General features: G+C 43.0%; 1 protein-coding gene across 3 annotated transcripts in view; it reads left to right on the top strand.

The window, feature by feature from the left end:
- Nucleotides 1-19,615, top strand: part of LOC122563048 (cyclin-dependent kinase 18-like) — a 150,525-nt gene that overhangs the window by 59,722 nt on the left and 71,188 nt on the right. For all 3 annotated transcript variants that reach the window (XM_087973461.1, XM_043716381.2, XM_043716382.2), the window contains 2 exons: nucleotides 1,904-1,960; nucleotides 5,364-5,478. In XM_087973461.1, coding sequence (XP_087829587.1) covers nucleotides 1,904-1,960; nucleotides 5,364-5,478 — 172 coding nt within the window. The remainder of the gene's footprint in view (nucleotides 1-1,903; nucleotides 1,961-5,363; nucleotides 5,479-19,615) is intronic.

Here is a 19,615-nt window from a genome sequence, read left to right as displayed (position 1 = left end):
CAGGAATGGTTCAAAGATACCCATGGTGATATAAAGTGGGTAGAACCCTTTTATTGCCGTTTGTTGTACATTTTATGCACTGATTTGTCTCAGACCAGCGAAGAGCTTACAGCAGGAGACAGAGGCTGAGGGTTGAGGGTTGTGTTTTGAATAGGAGGCCTGTGACCAGTGTCCCACAAGAATCGGTGCTGGGTCCACTTTTGTTTGTCATTTATATAAATGATTCAGATGAGAATATAGGAGACATGGTTAGTGAGTTTGCAGGTGACACCAAACTTGGTGGTATAGTGGACAGTGAAGAGGTGATCTAAGATTACAAAGAGATCCTGATCAATTGGGTCAATGAGCTGAGGAGTGGCAGATGGAGTTTAATTTGGATAAATGTGAGGTGTTGCATTTTGGTAAAACAAATTATCACAGGACATATACAGTTAATGGCAGAGCTCTGGGTAGTGTTGTAGAACAGAGAGACTCAGGGATTCAGTATATAATTCTTTGAAGTTTGCATCACAGGTAGATAAGATGGTTAAGAAGGTGTTTAGCATGCTTGACTTCATTGCTCAGGCCATTGAGTTGGGATGTCACGTTGAGGTTGTACAGGATGCTGGTGAGGCCTCTTCTTGAGTCCTGTGTGCAGTTTTGGTCACCCTGTTACAGGAAGGAGATTATTAAACTGGAAGGGTTCAGAAAATATTTACCAGGATATTGTTGGGAATGGGGAGTTGGACATACAAAAATAGACTGGAAAGGCTGGGGACTTATTTTATTGGAGTGTAGGAGGTTGAGGGGTGACTTTATTGAGGTTTATAAAATCATGAGGAGCATAGATAAGGTGAATAGCGAGGATCTTTTTCCCGAGGGTAGGGGAGCTCAAAGCTAGGGGTCATATTTTTCAGGTGAGTGGGCAAAGATTGAAAAAGGACTTGAGAGGCAACAGTATTACACAGAGAGTGTTTCATGTGTGGAATGAACTACCAGAGGAAGTGGTGGGTGTGAGTACAGTTACAATGTTTAAAGGGCATTTGGAAAAGTTCATGAGTAGGAAATGTTTGGAGGGATATGGGCCAAACTTGGTGGTATATTGGACAGTGAAGAGGTGATCTAAGATTACAAAGAGATCCTGATCAATTGGGTCAATGAGCGGGTAGGTGGGATTAGTTTAGTTTGGTAACATAGTTGGTGTGAACTTACTGGACCGAGGGGTCTGTTTTTGTGCTTGATGACAGCATGAGCAGTCACTGGTTTCCATGTGTGTAATAAAACTTTAAACATCTCTGCAATCACAAAATATCTGCCCCCAATAATTATCCTCTCTCAGCCAATAGGTTCCTCCGTGCTGTCTGTTTACATTACTTCTGAGTCATCACCCAAGCTCAATTAATCAAGCACAGTAATTATAGATCAGTTTCAGGCTAACACAATCAAATACAGAACAATTAAACAATTGAACACTGCACTAGCATCACCAACGCAAACTCTAATTTCTGTAATTAATAACTCTGGAGTACTGCTTGGTGGCAGTCTTGGCTCAATGGATCGGTTGTAGGTTGAAGTCCTACACAACACCCTGCAGCACAAAATCCAAGGATGAGATTCCTGACTTAAGTGTTACACTGTTTGAGGCACAGGCCTGTAGTTGAGACATTCAAGCTGTGTCCTATGGTATAAAAGATGTCATTAGTCCTATTCGACGAAGAGCAGGAGGGTGTATCCTCACTGATATTTATCCCTCAAGCAGCAACAATAAAGCAAATTACTTTGTCGCAGGAGCTTATTTTGTTGTTATTAACAGTGACTGTACTTTAACCATTTGACCACAGAAAATCATTGCTAGTGCTCACATTGGACAAATGGTTTTCTCAGGTGAAGCTATTTGAATTGACTTGTGTTTCCTTCTTTGTAGTCGGACATCGGTTTTGGGAAGCTGGAGACTTATGTCAAATTGGACAAATTGGGTGAGGTGAGGTTGAACGTTCACTGAATTGACAATAAATTGTCTGACTCGCTCACTCACTTTTCATTTTCAGGCTGGGGGATTTTCCTTCACCTGTAAGAAGTGGATTTTTATCGTGGAGATGGTGTGTAGTTGTAACGTCACTGGGCATGCAGCCCAGAACCCCAGGTTAATGTTCTGGGCCATAAGTTTGAATCCTGCTGAGGCAGATGGTGAAATTTAAATTCAGTTCAATTTTTAAAAAAAAACTATTCCGTGGTGACCATGTAGCCATTGTCTTAAAAACCATCATCTTCTTCACTAATTTCATTTAGAGAAGGGAATCTGACATCCTTGCCTTTTCTGGCCTACACATGACTCCAGACCAGTAGACCCACAGTTGACTCTTAAGGCTGACTCTTAATTCAGTTAGGGATGGGCAAAAAGTGCTGGCCCACATTCTGTGAACAAATGAAGAAAAGATTCTGGCCTTTTTTGCCTTTCTTGAGCTTCAACGATTGATGGGAGTTAAAACTAGCTAAGGCTTTTGCAGGGAAAGTAACAGAGGTCTCCACCTCCTGATGCTGCCTGGCTTGCTGTGTTCTTCCAGCCTCCTGCTTGTCCAGCAATAAGCTAACAGAGACAAACTTATTGTTGTCCCAGCACCGTAGATATTGTAACTGTCATCCAAGTGGAGAGGAGGATGAATCATTGATCATTCACCCATAGGAAGGTCTTCACTTCCTGTGATGATCTCCAACTGAACAATGTTTGACCATTCGGTCAGAGGTGGTTCCTTGGCATGTGACCCTTATTAAATAGTGGAGGCTAATTCAATGAAATAACGAGGAAAGGTATGGATTCTCACATAGTCTCAATGAAAGATGAAAAAAAATTCTAGTGATTGGAATAGATTCTTCAAAATTTGTCATCTTGTCTACAAATATTCCACTCAAAACTTGTATCATAATGAATTTTCCGTGACTTTGTTAGACCGTGAGACTTATATATTAATAGTTAGCACTGTATTGTATATTTCTATCCTATCAAGAGCCAGAGAGCAGAGATTTAAGGTGCCTGGCCAAAGACCTGAGGTAATTTGAGGAAATTTTCTTTTAAAATTATTATGACCTGGACTAAATACCCTGCCCAAAATATTGATGGAAGTAGATTCAATGGTAATCTTCAAAAATAATTGGACAAATATCTAAAGGTAAAAGGCTTACAGACTATGAGGAAAAAGCAGGGGAATGAGACTAATTGGATAGCACTACCAAACAGCTGGCCAGGTCTGATGGACTGAATAGCCTCATTCAGACTGTAGAATTCTATGAATGTCAGTAAATGCCTTTGAACTTTCTTATCTTGAGGAATTTCTTGTATGCTTACAAGAACCAAACAAGATATATTTTTCAAAGCTTATTGTCTTGCTGTCATCAGGACAAATTATGAAAATGCCAATGTAGAGGGATACAAAGTTAAAAATCTCACAACACCAGGTTATAGTCCAACAGGTTTAATTGGAAGCACACTAGCTTTCGGAGTGACGCTCCTTCATCAGGTGGTAGTGGAGGGCTCAATCCTAACAGACAGAATTTATAGCAAAAATTTACATCTGTTAGAATACAGATGAAAGGCTTAACAGACAATCAATTTTTCAATGTATGATTTCAGTTACATCACACTGCAGTCCAACACTGGCATCTCCAAATCATGTAGAGGGAATCAACATGTTTCTGTCTGTTGTTTCCCTCTGCTTTGGTATTTCTAGTGAACTTTCCAAATGACTACAAAATGAAAAGCTTCAACAAAGGCAAATTATTTCACCAATATTCAAGTTCTCTACAATCAAACAATTCTTTGTAATCTCAAACTGAACTCACTCCTAACCAACAAAGGCAGTGTTTATGTAGGATATCCTCAGGAATTATGTCGATCTTCCTGGGATTGTGATAACAGGACCCTTATTCCTCCCCACAATCCGCCCACAACCTTAAAATGTGGCCTGGAGGTGTTCCCATGCGTCTCTGCTGCATTGATTGTGGCAGAGGTCGAGGGTTTGGAAGGTGCTGTCAAGAATTGGTTAGGGGCAGCTTGTAAATTGTTTGGTTGGTGGTTTGGTTCGATCTCATTCAATCATAGAATTATCCACTGCAGAACAAGACTGTTCCACACAGTCTCGCTGTTATAGAACATAGCACTTAGGACAGTAAAGGAACCAAGATGCTGTTCTCAACCAGTCCCATCTACCTCTTGCACTTGTACTGTTCACGTGCCTGTCTAAATGTCTCTTAAATGTTGCTAACATACCTGCTCCTATCACTTCCCGACAGAGCATTCCAGACATTTACCCCTCTCTGGTAAAAGAAACTTGCCTCTCGTATTTCCTTTAAAGTTTCCCCCTCTCACCTTAAACCTATGCTCCCAATATTTGACATTCCTACTCTCGAGAATGACTTTGATTACCCACCCTATTCATGCCTCTTATGTTCTGACTCTTTCAATGAACCATCCAGTTAGCACTGCACCTCGCTGATGTGATAACATTCAAGATTGTAGGCCAAGTGTGGGTCAATCAGATTAGATTGAAGGTCAGGTGGTTCTCACATGTTGGGGTAGATGCGATGGCCAAAGCGGCTCTTCTGCACTGTATGATTCCATGATTTCCCACTGCTCTGTAGTTTTTCACTTTTAATTATTTATCCAATACACTTTTGACAGTCACTATTGAACCTCTGTCTATCCCCCTTTCAAGAAATACATTTCAGATCTTAAGAAAAAGCGGTGTAGAAAATGAATCCCTGTCTTCCCTTTCATAGATCCCTACAGTGTGGAAACAGGCCCTTCAACCCAACCAGTCCACACTGACCCTCTGAAGAGTATCCCACCCAGACCCATTCCCCTATATTTACTCCTAACTAATGCACCTAACCAACATATCATTGATCACCATGAGCAATTTCCCATGGACAATCGACCTAAACTGCACATCTTTGGATTGTAGGAGGAAACCCACGCAGAGACAGGAGAATGTGCAAACTCCACACAGACAGTTGCCCGAGGTTAGAATTGACCAGGTCCCTGGCGCTGTGAGGCAACAATGCTAACCACTGAGCCACCATGCCATCCTCTAACTCCTTCTCACTCTTTCACCAATTACTTCAATCGGTATCCTCTGGTTACTAGCCCTCCTGCTGGTGGGAACAGACTGTCCCTATCTAATCCACAAAATCCCTTCATAATTTCTAACACCTCCTCTAAATCTCCTCATAACCTTTTTTTGGCTCGAGGGAAACCAATTCTGACGTTTCCAGTTTTTTCTTGTAACTGAAATCTCTCCTCTGGTACCGTTTGAGTAAATGTCTCTTGCTCGAGGCAGTTTGAGTGCATTTTCTCCAGTTTCCTCAGCAGGTCTACCTTATTCTTCCAGGGAACTTATGCCACAGTGTTTAAGGGTAGAAGCAAATTAACCGAAAACCTGGTGGCACTGAAGGAGATCCGACTGGAACATGAAGAGGGAGCTCCGTGCACTGCAATACGAGAAGGTACAGTCCAGTCTGTGAATGCTACTCCACATCTTAGTAATGCTAGCTTTGGTGGGAGGCTGTGTGCAAAGGTGAATCTTAATTATGTGACATACCTGTGTCTCACCGGATAACACTCCAGTCTCTGAGCCACAGTTTCAAATCCCAGCCTGAGTGCAGATGTTTAAAAAAAAAGTTGACCCTCTCAGTGCTTCGCTGAGGGAGTGCTGCACTGTCCAATGTGCTGTCTTTCAGGTAAGATGCTAACCTGACACCTTGAATTAAGTGAACCTGTCGTGTTACTTTGTTGAGTTCTCCCTGTTGTTTCGGCCATTTTTCATTCCTGAATCAACATTGTTAAATCCAACAGCAAACCTGTCAGCACTAACATCCAGAAGGACAAGGGCAGCAGATTTACAGGAACATTACCCCCTTCAAGTTCCCCTCCAAGCCACTCACCATCCTGTCTTGGAAATATATCTTCGTTCCTTCAGTTGTGTCCATATCCTGGAACTCACTCCCTAACGGTATTGAGGGGGTATTTGCACCAAATGATTGCAGTGGTCCAAGAGATGGGTAATAAATGTTGACCCTGCCAGTAAAGCCCACACCCACAGTGAGTAATAAACAAATTCTCACATCCCTGTTTGTGGGAGATTGTCTGTGTCCTGCTTGCTACTGGTTTTGCAGCATCGCGACAGTTATTTCAAACACACTTCATAGAACACAGAACAATACTGCACAGAACAGGCCCTTTGGCCCTCGATGCTGCGCCGACCTGTGAACTAATCTAAGCCTATCCCCTACACTATCCCATCATCATCCATGTGCTTATCCAAGGATTGTTTAAATGCCCCTAATGTGGCTGAGTTAACAACATTAGCAGGTAGAGTATTCCACGCCCTTACCACTCTCTGAGTAAAGAACCTGCCTCTGACATTTCTTAAATCTATCACCACTCAATTTGTAGTTATGCCCCCTCGTACACGTTGACGTCATCATCCTAGGAAAAAGACTTTCACTGTCTACCCTATTTAATCCTCTGATCATCTTGTATGTCTCTATCAAGTCCCCTCTTAGCCTTCTTCTTTCCAATGAGAACAGATCCAAGTCTCTCAGCCTTTCCTCATAAGACCTTCCCTCCCGACCAGACAACATCCTGGTAAATCTCCTCTGCACCTTTTCCAATGCTTCCCCATCCTTCCTGTAATAGGGCAACCAGAACTGTACACAATATTCCAAGTGTGGCCACACTAGCATTTTGTATAATTGCAGCATGACATTACGGCTCCAGAACTCAATCCCTCTACCAATAAAACCTAACACACCGTATGCCTTCTTACCAGCACTATCAACCTTGGTGGCAACTTTCAGGGATCTATGTACATGGACTCCAAGATCCCTCTGCACATCCATACTACCAAGAATCTTTCCATTGCCTTCGTTCTGCCATCCTGTTACTCTTCTCAAAGTGCATCACCTCACATTTATGTGCATTGAACTCCATTTGATGCCTCTCAGCCCAATATCCAAGTCCCCCTGCAACTTGCAACATTCTTCCACACTGTCCACTACTCCACCGACTTTAGTGTCATCTGCAAACTTACTAATCCATCCACTAATGCCTGCGTCTAAGTCATTTATAAAAATGACAAACAGCAGTGGTTATAAAACAGTAACCGGACCGCAGGCTGAATATTTTCCATCAATCACGACTTGCTGCCTTCTTACAGAAAGCCAGTTTCTAATCCAAACTTCATTTTCTGTAAAGTGTTTTGGGAGATCCTCAGAGGGTAAAAATGACTGCAGATGCTGGAAACCAGATTCTGGATTAGAGTGGTGCTAGAAAAGCACAGCAGTTCAGGCAGCATCCGAGGAGCAGGGAAATCGACGTTTCGGGCAAAAGCCCTTCATCAGGAAAGAAGGGCTTTTGCCCGAAACGTCGATTTTCCTGCTCCTCGGATGCTGCCTGAACTGCTGTGCTTTTCCAGCACCACTCTAATCCCGAGATCCTCAGAGCCTGAACAGTGCTATATAAGTAGAAATCCTACATTTTTAGTTTGATCACTCAGGCTGGGGTACAGCTCTGCAAGACACAGAAATGGGCTTTACTGGCAGGGTCATCATTTTGTATGGAAGTGGAAATGGAATTTAGAATCGTTTTTCTTCATCAGCCAGTAGGTGGCAGTGTTTCCCCACATAAATCAATAGTTAACCGGCACCAGCAGTAACCTGATTTATATCTAAGTGTCATTCACCCAAATAGACATCCTAGGACCTTCTCATTTGGGTTCAGGAACACAAAGGACGAAAAGGGAGCCAAGGATAAAGAATTGGAGAGTTTTTTTTAAATTATTCTTTCAGCATTAATTGCCCAAGGGGCTGTGGGCCTGGATTCACATGTAGACCAGACCAGGTAAGGATGGCAATGTCCTTCCCTAAAAGGGACTAGTGAACCAGATGGGTTCTCAAACAACCAGAAACAGCTTCACAACTGTCATTAGGCTCTTAATTCCAGATTTTGTTATTGAATTCAAATTCCACCATCGGCCATGGTACGATTCAAACCTGGGTTTCCAGGACATTACCAGGGTCTCTGGATTAACAGTCCAGCCATAATACCACCAGATCACCATCTCCCCCGATTTCATCAGAGTCGAATGAAGTTTTGTCAGAGCTAATTTTATGGAGTGTATTAAGGAAAGAGGTGGAAAGGTTTTGGGAAGATATTCCAGGACATGCGTAGGTAATGGTACGGATAACAAAGGCAGGACGTGTCGAAGAGCCTGGTGTTAGAGGTGCAGAATGAAGATAAAGACAAGGATATGACAGGATTTAATCATAAGAATGAGAACCTTAAATTAGAGTTGGTTGGTCAATGCGAGAGAGGGAGGGCCAGGTTGACCCAAGGGCACTGCAAGAACAGTGATATATTTCCAAGTTGGGATGGTGAGTGACTTGGAGGAATAGTTGCAGAGTTCCTTCAGTGTAATGGGGTCAAAATATTAGAACTCCCTTCCTAATGACATTGTGGGTCTACCTACAGCACAAGGGCTGCAGTGGTTCAAGAAACATTGAAACACAGAATATAGGAGCAGTCGTAGGCCATACGGCCCTTCGAGCCAGCTCTGCCATTCAATGGATCATGGCTGATCACCCAACTCAGTCTCCTACTTTCTCCCTATACCCGTTGATCCCCTTAACTCCTTGAAAACAGTCAATGTTTTGGCCTCAACGGATTCCTATGGCAGAGAATTCCACAGGCTCCCCACTCCCTGGGTGAAGAAACTTCTCTTGATCTCAGTCCTAAATGGCCTCCTTAAATGGTGACCCTTGGTTCTGGTCTTCCTTGTCATCGGGAATATCCTTACCTCATCGATCCTGCCTAAGCCTGTTAGAATTTTATAGCTTTCTGTGAGAGATTCTGCATTACCCCCACCCTCCCCAAACCATTCTCCTAAACTCCGGTCGATAGATCCTAACTGATCCAATCTCTCCCATACTTCAGTCCTGCCATCCCAGGAATCAATTTGGTGAACTTTCTATACTCCCTCAATAGCCAGAACATTGTACCTCAAATAAGGAAACCAAAACTGTGCACAAGAAGGCAGCTCCAGGGAAAGTAGGGACTGGCTGAGCCAGCAATGCCCACAGCTCATGAATTAATGAAATAAATGCTGTACTGGGGGGCTTCCCATTCTCCCTGTTGTGTTAATTTCAGTTTAGCTAAAATTCAGTGATCCTTATCGTAACAGCTCCAGTCTGATATGTGCAGTGTTCACCTGTTAAAAACTGAAAGGTAAATGGAAGTAAGAACATTGTAGAAATTGTGGTGAAACACCTCATTCTCTATTCCTTTTGATATTCTTTGGCGGAATGTTCAATAGGATCTGGAATAAATGCAGCTCATCGTTCCCACACAGAATCGCAGAACTGCTACTGTTCAGATGCCTACTGTGTCGACATGGCTCTCTGGGCACGTTGATTTGTTGTTTTAATTTAAATCTATTTAAATGATCATCCAACATCCTCTTGAGTGCCTCAACTGAGCCGGCCTCCACCCAATGCCCAGGCAGGCCGCTCCAGACCCTCGATATGCACTGTGGAGTGAGTTATTCAGACTTAATAGTGGTGACTAGGACAGTTCATTGAGAATCTCATTGAACACTGGACACCCTTGTTACTTCAGAAGTGATCCAACTTGTCAATTAGCTGGGAAATCTGAGAGTATTGAATAGGGTCGAACCAGAGTAAATATGTAGGAAGATTTAATTTGTAATTTGTGGAAAATGGAGACTGTGCAGACCTTTCCAAAGTAAAAACAGCTCATGCTTATAGATTGTAACATGTTATTTAACACTGTTGGTGAGGACTGGTGCTTGGGTGTGTATGTATATGTGTGTATGAGAAACAGCATGATCTGCATGTATATGTGAGAGAGAGAGAGTGAGCGAGGATTTAGATGTTTGTGCGATAGCCCGTGTGCTACTTCAATTCACTCAAAGTACACTCATAAAGTTAAAATAGGGTCCTACAAATAGTTTGTGCCTGTTTGTGAGAGAATTTGCAAAACTAAGTTAGGACGAGCTGAAAGGGGAGATATTTAACATTCAGACATGCATCTAAGACATGTTTGATGTAAATATTTTCTGCTACCTGTCCATGTGAGTACTGTCAAAACAGTGTAGATGTGTGAGAGCAGGAAATACGCATCATGTCCTGACAGAGAGAGTTGAAACTAGATTAATACCGGACTCTTGGGTTAACACAGGCTTATAGTGGTTAAGACTTTGCAATAATCAATCACAAAACCTGTTCAAAAGAAAATAATTTTCTTATTCAAAGCCACTTAGTCTACAGAGGGGTCACTCTCCAGAGAGTGCAGATTGTTGCATCAATCCAAAAGTGCTTCAGCGATGTGGACTGAGGTGCCAGCAGATGGGGTCAGCTGCACAAGGGCCCTAGCTTATCCTGAATCTATTTAACAACAATCACGGCCACCTATGTAGCTCAGAGTCTGGCATTCAATATATGGAGGTTATCATAAGGGGCTTTTCAGTGTTTCTCATTCCTAACTCCAAAGGATGTTAGCTGGTGAAAGCAGGAAAGCTGCTCCATATGGGCGGTCGAGATGGAAGACATGCAGTGGGTTGGTTGAACAGGTCATTGTGGAGTTGGTAAAGTAGCCAAAGTAAGTGGTAAAGCGGTTGAAGCCAAAACATTGAATGTTTTCAAGAGAGAGTTAGATATAGTTCTTGGTGCTACAAGGATCAAAGGGTATGGGGAGAAAGTAGGAACAGGGGACTGAGTTGGATGATCAGCCATGATCCTATTGAATGGCAGAGCATGCTAGAAGGGCTGAATGGCCTACTCCTGCTCCTATATTCTATATTTCTATAAGCTGCAGATGGGTGATCCCATCATCAAATGTCCCCACACATGAATGTAAATGATTGTGCAGTGGCTTTGTTATGTAACCAATGATCCAGAGGAATTCAGTGCAAATCCCACCATCGGCAACTTTAGGAATGAGAAATCAGTTTTTAAACCAAAAGTTTTAAAAAATAGTCTTGAAGTAACACAACACGTATCTGTAAAAGTGACCATGAAGATTCTCATTAAAATGTCCACTGTTTCTAGAGAGGAATTCTAACATCCTGAGGGAATGTGGCCCATTTATTATATCATTGTAGTTGACTCTTTACTCCCCTGTGAAGGACCATGTGCAAAGCCAGGCACGGGCAATAGGTGTTGGCCTTACTCCTACGCTGAGAATGAATCCATTTGTTTAAAATAAAAATGTTCTTGGGATGTAGGCACAGCTGGCAAGGCCTGAATTTACTGCCAATTTTTAATTGCTGTTGAGAAGGTGGTGATGAGTCACCTTGTTTTATCAGAGGGCACTTAATACTTACCCTCATTGATGTAGGTCTGGACTCACATGTTAGCAAGACCATGTAACAACATTGGGTTTCCTTTATACAACACTTAAGGAGTTTTGTGGTCATCAAAACTGAGATTAACTTTCCTTTTTAATAAGATCATAAGAAATAGGAGGAGGAATAGGCCTTTGAACCCATCAAGCCTGCTCCGCCATTTTCTGTGGTCTGATTGTGACCATACTTCCACTTTCCCACGTGACTCCCTCATCAATCAAAATTCTGTCAAATGCGGCCTTGAACAACTTCAAGGATTCAACCTCCACCAATCTCTTTGGAAAATGATTCCAACGATTAGCACTCTGTGAGAGAGGACGTTTCTCTCATCTCTGTTTTAAATGGGAGCCCCTAATTTTTTGATTCCCTGTCCAACTTCTAGTCTCTACCCCCACCTCACCACCCCCCCACACACAAACATACACACACACACACACATACACACACAAATGTTGGCATGGACTGGTTGGACCAAACTGGTTGGTCTGTTTCTGTGCTGTATGACTTTATGACTCTAAGCTCATTTCACATTCTTCAAAAGTCTATATCGAGTGTGGATCCAGTCTTCCCTTATATGACAATCCCTTCATCCTCCGAATCAACCCAGTGAATCTTCTCTGAACTGCTTCTGATGTAAATATCATTTTAGATTTTTATTAATTAATTTGAACATGAATTCCTCCAGCTGTTATGAAGTCTTGTTTCGAAATAAAATTCAGTAACATTACCACAATTCCATCTGACAGATCTTCCTTTTGAGCTGAAAACAAAAAAAACACTGAAAATCTCAGCGAGTCAGGCAGCATAAGAAGTGAGAGCAAGCTAATGTTTTGAGACTAGATGGCTCTTCATCATTTTTTTCCTGCTCTAAGGGAAAGTTGTACCACTCTTACAATCCATTTAGCTCAGATCAAAGACACAGTCAGAGTGTAACTCTAGCATTTTATTTTGATTTAGTAATTAGATTAGATTAGATTAGATTACATTACAGTGTGGAAACAGGCCCTTCGGCCCAACAAGTCCACACCGACCCGCCGAAGTGCAACCCACCCATACCCCTACATTTACCCTTTACCTAATTTAGCATGGCCAATTCACCTTACCTGCACATCTTTGGACTGTGGGAGGAAACCGGAGCACCCGGAGGAAACCCACGCAGACACGGGGAGAACGTGCAAACTCCACACAGTCAGTCGCCTGAGGCGGGAATTGAACCCGGGTCTCTGGCGCTGTGAGGCAACAGTGCTAACCACTGTGCCACCGTGCCGCCCAAATATATATTTAATACAATGAGCAGCCCTACAAACACTGTAATATGTGTACAATGAGTTAAGGAAACATTTGGCTATTACATTTCTGTACATCCATTTATCAAATACAATCCACTCAGCTTTTGATTTGGTTCTCGTTAATGGATTATAACTATTAAAGATTTCCTCTGGGTTTACATGATTACCTAAACACTCAAAGGCTGGCTGGGGGAAATCATGTAGCTGAGGTCAGGTGACATGTCACCCAATGAGATTGGCTGATCATTAACAGGGTCGAGAGGGTGGTGCTGGAAAAGCACAGCAATTCAGGCATCATCGAGAAGCAGGAGAATAAATGTTTCGGGCATTAGTCTTTCATCAGGACTGAGCCTCATTACTGATGAAGAGCTTATGCCTGAAACATCGATTCATTCCTTATGAAGGGCTTATGCTCGATAGAGTTTTGGTTCTCCGCTCCTCGGATGCTGCCTGACCCACTGTGCTTTACCAGCACCACTTCAGCATCTGCAGTCCTTACTTTCTCCTGATCATTAACAGGCAATTGTGTTGAGCTAACAGGGGTGTGCTGGGGACCCTGAGGTTAAAACCAGGTGGTACTTCACTGCCTGAGCTTGCAGATTGCTGTTTACCCCTACGTTCCCTGTGGGGGACCGAGAGGCTGTGAGAAAGACCGGCAATGTGCTGAGTGTTGAGGGAAGCCGAGAGAATATGAGAGTCGGAGGGACTACAAAAGCAAACAAAGGAATGAGAGTGAAAGAGGTGACAAGTGAGACAGTCTGTGTGAGAGGGAAAAAAGAGGCAAATTGTGCATGTGATTCTCAAAGGGGGGGTTTGAGACAATGATAACGATGGAACATGTGAGAGAATCACATAAATATGAGGAATAGGAGCAGGAGTAATTCAGTCAGGCCCTCACGGCTGCATTGCCATTCAATAGAATCTAGGTTGATATGTTCCTGCACTCCAACTGGTTGCCCAATCTTCTATGTCCCTCAATTCCTTTTGTCCCCAAAACCTATTGATCTCAGCCTTTAATATAGTTACGAGAAAGCATCATAGCTCTCCACTTAGAAATGGTGTGACATTACATCAGCGTTACACAGTTATAAATGACTAACCTTCTATCCTGAGACAATGAGCTAAGGGTTGAGAGTCTGTGTTCTGTAGAAGCAGCCCCAGGCAGATATCAACATCAGTGTGGGGTTAGTTTATCTCAGGCACTTAATGAGAATCTGAAGGGTTTCTGACAGATGAGCAGAAATGTTGGAGGGCTGGGGTACAGTAAGAGAAGAGTGTGTGAGAAAGCATGTAAGGCTGAATGTGTTCAGGATATAATGCCATTGATGGAATAATCCTCGCCTGCCTGGATGGGGGCAGCTCCAACAACACTCAAGAAGCTTGACACCATCCAGGACAAAGCAGCTGCTTGATCAGCACCACATCCACAAGCATCCACTCTCTCTCTACCACCGATGCTCAGTAGCAGCAGTATGTTCTATCGACAAGGTGCATGGCAGACATTCACCAAGGCTTCTTTAGACCGGCCCTTCCAAACCCACGACCACTTCCATCTAGAAGGACAAGGACAGCAGATACATGGGAACACCACCCTCTGCGAGTTCTTCTCCAAGCCATTCACTGTCTTGAGTTGGAAGTATATTGCCGTTCCTTCACTGTCACTGGGTCAACATCCTGGAATTCCCTTGCTAAGGGCATTGTGGGTCAGTCCACAACAGTGGACTGCAGTGGTTCAAGAAGGCAGCTCACCCCCGCCTTCTCAAGGGGCAACTAGGGATGGGCAATAAATGCTGGCCGCCCACATCCCACAAATGAATACATTTTTTTAGAAATATGTGAAAGGCAGAAATAAATAAGCTTGTAGAATGAGGATTTGATGAGAAAGTGCGTGTCAGTGTGGTGGCAAGTCAATGATTGGAAACCTTTTTTTAAAAGAAGCAGACATTGGGCGGCATGGTGGCTCAGTGGTTACCACTGCTGCCTCATAGTGCCAGGGACCCAGGTTCGATTCCACCCTTGGGTGACTGTCTGTGTGGAGCTTGCACGTTCTCCCCGTGTGTCCGTGGGTTTCCTCCGGGTGCTACGGCTTCCTCCAACAATCCAAAGATGTGCAGGTCAGGTGAATTGGCCATGATAAATTGCCCATAACATTAGGTGCTTTAGTCAGAGGGAAATGGGTCTGGGTGGGTTGCTCTTCAGAGGGTTGGTGTGGACTTGTTGGGCCGAAGGGCTTGTTTCCACACTGTAGGGAATCCAATCTAATCATTCCTATACGAAAATGGCAACTGTCATGTTCCACTTGGGAAAGTGCACTAAGCCCCATTACTCCCAGCGTCATTGGAAAAGTTAATGATCTAATCAAAAGTCCCAGTTTGTCTATCGTTGGAATCAAGTTAACAGGAAACAGTGAGCAGGTTGCTGGACTCAAGGAAAACCACTGTTCATTACAAATGTGTAAATTATAATCATGATCAGCTATGAACTATCAACAAAAGACTCTACCAGTTAAAGTCTAATACCCTCTTTTTAAATCCTTATTCACACATGGACAAACGAAGGAAGTGGTGAGAAGTCTCTTATGGCACAGTAATGGTGTCCCTACTTCAGATCTAAAAAGTTCCAACTCCAGAAGTGTGTCACAACACAACTGAACAGGTTGTTATAACTAAAGGGGGAAAAAAGTCATTAATGTTGTGGGTGGAGGGTACGACAACTGGGAACCACAGTTCATTAACACCAGGCTATAGTTCATTAACACCAGGCTATAGTTCATTAACACCAGGTTATAAGATTTGTGTTTCTTTTGCATGCCAAGAGTTTGCTCCCTGCTCCAGTTTTCACTACTTCGCCAGATGCACAGCTCAGTTAGTACATTAACTAACTGTACTTCACCTGAACCAGAGGGGTACCAATATCCTGAGGAGGGGGGGGGGGGGGGGAAATTTGCTAATGCTTTTTGTGGGGGGGAGGTTTTAAACTAATTCAGCAGGGGGATGGGAACCAAAATTGTAATTTGAGTATACGGAAAAATGAGAGTAGTGGAGTCAGAACTAAGATTTCAAGATTGCAAGAAGTTGGTTTGAAGTGTGTCTACTTCAACATCAGGAGCATCCGAAATAAGGTGGCTGAACTTGCAGCGTGGGTTGGTACCCATGTTGTGGTCATTTAGATTAGATTAGATTCCCTACAATGTGGAAACAGGCCCTTCGGCCCTAATCGACCCTCCGAAGAGCAACCCACCCAGACCCACTTCCCTCTGACTAATGCACCTAACATTACGGGCAATTTAGTGTGGCTAATTCACCTGACCTGCACATCTTTGGACTGTGGGAGGAAACCAGAGCACCCAGAGGAAACCCACGCAGACACGGGGAGAATGTGCAAACTCCACACAGACAGGTGCCCAAGGTTGGAATCAAACCTGGGTCCCTGGTGCTGTGAGGCAGCAGTGTAACCACTAAGCCACTGTGCCGCCCAGTGGATAGGGACATGGATAGAACATAGACAGGAATGGTTATTACATCTGGGATTTAGATGTTTCAGTAAGAACAGAGAAAATGGTAAAAGAGGGAGAGGTGTGGCACTGTTAGTCAAGATCTGTTACAGAAAGGACGTTTGAGGACTCCTCTACTGAGGTAGTATGGGCTGAAATTAGAAACAGGAAAGGAGAGAGTTGGGAGTTTTCGAGAGGCCTCCAAGTAGTTCCAGAGATGTAGAGGAAAGGACAGCAAAGATGATCCTCGATAGGAGTGAGAGTGACAGGGGAGTTGTTATGGGGGACTTTAGTATTCCCATTCGATATTTGGAAAGTTATAGTTAAAGTACTTTAGGTGGGTCAGTGTTTGTCCAATATGTGCAGGAGGGTTTCCTGACACAGTATGTAGACAGGCCAACAAGGGGCGAGGCCACATTAGATTTGGTACTGGGTAATGAATCTGGCCAAGTGTTAGATTGGACGTAGGTGAGCACTTTGTGATAGTGACCACAATTTGGTTATGTTTACTTGAGCAATGGAAAGGGATAGGTACATACTGTAGGGCAAAATTTATAGCTAGGGGAAAGGCAATTTCAATGCAATTAGGCAAGATTTAGGATGCATAGAACGGGGAAGGAAACTGCAGCAGATGGGCACAATTGAAATGTGGAGCTTATTCAAGGATCAGTTACTGCGGGTCCTTGGTAAGTAAGAGAGGAAGTTGTCAAAAAAGGGAGCCGTGGTTTACTAGGGAAGTTGAATCTTTTGTCAAGAGGAAGAAGAAGGCTTATGTTATGATGAGATGTGAAGGCTCAGTTAGGGTGGTTGAGAGTTACAAGTTAGCCAGGAAAGACCTAAAGAGAGAGCTAAGAAGAGCCAGGAGGGGACATGAGAAGTCATTGATGAATAGGACCAAGGAAAACCCTAAACTTTCTATAGCTATATTAGGAATAAAAGAATGGCTAGAATAAGATTAGGGCAAATGAAAGGATAGTATGGGGAAGTTGTGCATGGAGTCAGAGGAGATGGGGAAGCGCTAAAAGAATACTTTTTGTCAGTATTCACCATAAAGACAATGCGGTCAAGGAGAATACTGATATACATGCTACTAGACTAGATGGGATTGAGGTGCATAAGAAGGAGATGTTAACAATTCTGGTAAGTGTAAAAATAGATAAATCCCCTGGGCTGGATTCTCTGGGAAGCCAGGAAGGAGATTGCAGAGCCTTGATTTTGATCTTTATGTCACCAATGTTCCCTTGTTCAAGAAGTGGAGTAGAGACAATCTTGGAAATTATAGACCTGTAAGCCTTACTTTGGTTGTGGGTAAAGTGTTAGAAAGGAGGGTAAGAGATCGGATTTATAACCATCTAGAAAGGAACAAGCTGATTAGGGATAGTCAGCACGGTTTTGTGCTTCACAAACTTATTGAGTTGTTTGTGAAGGTGACCAAACAGATGGATGAGGGAAAATGGTTGATGAGGTGTATATGGATTTCAGTTAGGTGTTTGATAAGGTTCCCCACTGTAAGCTATTGCACAAAATAAGGAGGCATGGGACTGAGGGTGATTTAGCGGTTTGAATCAGAAATTGGCGAGCTGAAAGAAGACAGAGGGTGGTGGTTGATGGAAAATATTTATCCTGGAGTTCAGTTACTACTGGGGTACCACAAGGATCTATTTTGGGTTCACTGTTGTTTGTCATTTTTATAAATTACCTGGATGACAGTGTAGAAGGTAAGGTTAGTAAATTTGCGGATGACATTAAGGTCAGTAGAGTTGTAGACAGTGACGAAGGATGTTGTTGGTTACAGGGGGACATGGATAAGCTGCAGAGCTGGGCTGAGAGGTGGCAAATGGAGTTTTATATGGAAAAGTGTGAGTTGATTCACTTGGGCTTGAGTAACAGGATTGCAGAGTACTGGGATAATGGTGAGATTCTTGGTAGTGTAGATGAGCAGAGGGATCTCGGTGCCCAGGTGCATAGATCCTTGAAAGTTGCCACTCAAGTTGATAGGATTGTTAAGAAGCCATATTGTGTGTTAACATTTATTGATAGAGGAATTGAGGTTCGGAACCATGAGATCATGGTGCAGCTGTACAAAGCTCTGGTGCGGCCGCATTATGAAGTATTGCATACAGTTCTGGTCACCACATTATTGGAAAGATGTGGAAACATTGGAAAGGGTTCGGAGGAGATTTACTAGGATGTTGCCTGGTATGGAGGGAAAGTCTTACGAGGAAAGGCTGAGGAACTTGAGGCTGTCTTCATTCAAGAGAAGAAGGTTGAGGAGCGACTTAATTGAGACAGAGAAGATAATCAGAGGGCTAGTTGGTTGGACAGTGAGAGCCTTTTTCCTCAGGTGATGATGGCTAGCACAAGGGGACATAGCTTTAAATTGAGGGGTGATAGATATAGGACAGATGTCAGAAGTACTCTCTTTACTCAGAGAGTAGTGGGATATGGAACACACTGCCTGCAATAGTAGTAGACTCACCAACATTAAAGGCATTTAAATGGTCATTGGATAGGCATATGGACAAGAATGGAATAGTGTAGGTTCGATGAGCTTCAGATGGGTTCCACAGGTCAATGCAGCTTCGAGGGCTGAAGGGCCTGTACTGCACTGTTATGTTCTATGTTCTGTTTCTCTATCCACAAATGCTGCCAGACCTACAGAGTTTCTCCAGAAATTTCTGATTGTATTTTAGATTTCCAGCACCTGAAGTATTTCCTTTATCAGAATCCACTCATCCTTTCTGTCCCCACCCACCCTCCACCTTATACAATGTCCTTCAATCTTTCGTCATTTGTTAAACACAACTTATACCATCATTTTCCACTTGGGGAAATGATCACAATTGCGCTGTTGGTAACAGCAATGTGAATAATTGTAATATTAATTGTTTGAAATAAAACACCCCCTGCATAGTCTTGCAGTTTGAGTTTCAAACTTTTCAATGAATGCCAATTGGTTGTGATCGGTGTAGACTAATCGTTGTCATGTCTATGTCAGTCTTAGGCTTCAAGCTATTGAAAAGTCAATAATATTCCCAAAGTTTATTTTGCTATGGGAGAGTATTTCCTCTGATACTGACTTAGTTTCTTAGAAAAGTAACCCACTGGCTTCTCCTGGCTGATCATCAGACAGGACTGCATCGATCCAAGTCACTGACCAATCACCATTTTGCAAGGTCTTGAAAATTCGGGGATGCCAATACTGGTTCATTTGCTAGGATTGCCTTCAGCTTCTCAGAAGCAGCCCAACATTTCACTAACATACCACTTCTGTTTGTTTCCTTTGCAAATGTGACAAAGGTACAGGTGATGCAAATTATGTATACATTCCTAAATACCTCATGCTATCTCATTTCTTTCTAGGAACAGGTTTTCACTGTTCTTGGCAACACCTGTCCTTATCTTAGAATACTGCAGGTAAAATACTCTTGTTTTTATAA

Source organism: Chiloscyllium plagiosum, unplaced genomic scaffold (assembly GCF_037043375.1).
Source record: "Chiloscyllium plagiosum isolate Xiang-an unplaced genomic scaffold, Cpla_swu_hap1 HiC_scaffold_26, whole genome shotgun sequence".
NCBI classification, from domain to species: domain Eukaryota; kingdom Metazoa; phylum Chordata; class Chondrichthyes; order Orectolobiformes; family Hemiscylliidae; genus Chiloscyllium; species Chiloscyllium plagiosum.
This window is presented reverse-complemented; position numbering and strand designations above follow the sequence as displayed.